Source organism: Propithecus coquereli, unplaced genomic scaffold (assembly GCF_000956105.1).
Source record: "Propithecus coquereli isolate 6110/MARCELLA unplaced genomic scaffold, Pcoq_1.0 Scaffold35, whole genome shotgun sequence".
NCBI classification, from domain to species: domain Eukaryota; kingdom Metazoa; phylum Chordata; class Mammalia; order Primates; family Indriidae; genus Propithecus; species Propithecus coquereli.
In genome coordinates this window covers 5,036,050-5,037,650 of record NW_012149174.1, presented here as the reverse complement: position 1 = coordinate 5,037,650, position 1,601 = coordinate 5,036,050, and the positions used below count along the sequence as shown (strand labels likewise).

At 30.5% G+C, this 1,601-nt stretch overlaps 1 protein-coding gene across 2 annotated transcripts in view; it reads right to left on the bottom strand.

The window, feature by feature from the left end:
- Positions 1-264: 264 nt before the first annotated feature.
- CEP57L1 (centrosomal protein 57kDa-like 1) overlaps positions 265-1,601 on the bottom strand; it is a 17,046-nt gene continuing 15,709 nt past the window's right edge. The window contains exon 10 of one of the 2 annotated variants that reach the window (XM_012651171.1): positions 265-675. In XM_012651171.1, coding sequence (XP_012506625.1) covers positions 636-675 — 40 coding nt within the window. In that variant the 3' untranslated portion in view covers positions 265-635. The remainder of the gene's footprint in view (positions 676-1,601) is intronic. The other variant, XM_012651170.1, reaches the window with a different exon arrangement.

Below are 1,601 nucleotides of genomic sequence, written 5' to 3'. Positions count from 1 at the left end.
GAAAAACATTTCTTACCTTTAAAACAAGATAGGGAGGAAACACCAGGAAAAACACCAGGAAAATTAAAAGACCTTTCTGTACTCTGTTCATTTAACATTAATTCTTAAGATTATAAGCATTTTAAATAAAAAAGTGGAATGGTACTTGTAGCTCAGATTTAAGTTAATTTTAGTATAGTTTCTTAGATTTAGCTTGAGATATTTGCAAATTGAACAAAGTTCTAAGACATGATAAGGTTGGGGACTTTGGTTAATAAGAAAAATAAAAAAGCAACCATTTATTATTTGGGATTCTTAGTAGGTCATTAGGTATTAATTTAAAAATACTACATGTTTTATAGAGGCTAGAAACATAATTCAAAATTTCACAAAGGTATATTAAATTAAAACCGCTTTACACAATTCAAGATCTCATTGACAACGTTCATTTAAGGTGACAGTTTTGCTATTGTGTTACTGTTCCCACATGATATCATCTCTCCTCAATTTCACTTGAAGATTATGAACTCGTATTGGATGAAAGTTGTTGTTTTTCTGAAAAGCGTTAGTTTCATTCAAACATTTTCTGGGGCTATTTTTTATGTTCTTTGATCCTTTAGGGTAGATGTCTTCTCGCTGAATACCTGAAGCTTCACTCATCTTTGAGTTTTGAACTTTTTGCTGCAGTTTACGGACCTGGAAAGAAAAAAAAAATCTAATATTTTAGTCAAAAATACACTAAAAATATATCCTAAAATAGATGTATTGCATTGCTGACTTAAAGATTAAATTAAAAAGTTCAATTCAGTAAGCTTTTATTTATCAAACATTTATTACATGCCTAACACCGTGCTAGTCAGGTAGAAACGTAATGAATAAAACAGTTCTTGCTTTGAAGGAGCTTATTGCTCTTAGTGAAAGAAAAGCATATACCTGACAACTAGAGAATACTTCAAACCAGGATAACTTTGAGTAGGACAAAAAGTATGTATGTAAGAAGACCAAAGTAGGACAAGATCGATATGGCCTGGAGAAGCTGAAGGAAAGGTTGTATAGAAGATATGAAACTGGTAAAAACTGGAGAATAGAGAGGGGAGAAAGGACCTTTTAGGTGATATTACCAGCAAAGCAAATTGGTTTTAGGAATGAGAATCGAGTTTATAGAGTCAAATATACATACATACTTATATACACATGCACACACACATATATATGTGAAATCTTAAAAGTATTCATTCCTGAGTTTAAAGTACTATTGAATATTAAAAAAAAAGTCAAGGGAATAACGTAACTTTATCTCCTTGAGGAGTGTCTGGTAATAATGGAGGCAGATAGAATGAAACAAAAACAATACCTATCAACTAGCTAAAACCCATTTCTTCAAAATCTAACCCGTTATTTTGTCTATTTCACTTATGCATAGGTCTGATTTGTAGAGCTGATCCAGACTTTGGATGGTTACCTGATTCTCCATTTGGCTAAGAGGTAATTTTTATTACAGATATTATTAAATTGATCACAAAATATTTGAAAATTTATACTGCAATAGCTCTTACGGAATATAAATTTTGCTTTTCAAAATACAGTATATACAGACTAAGTTTTGTTTTTTTTTTTTTTTT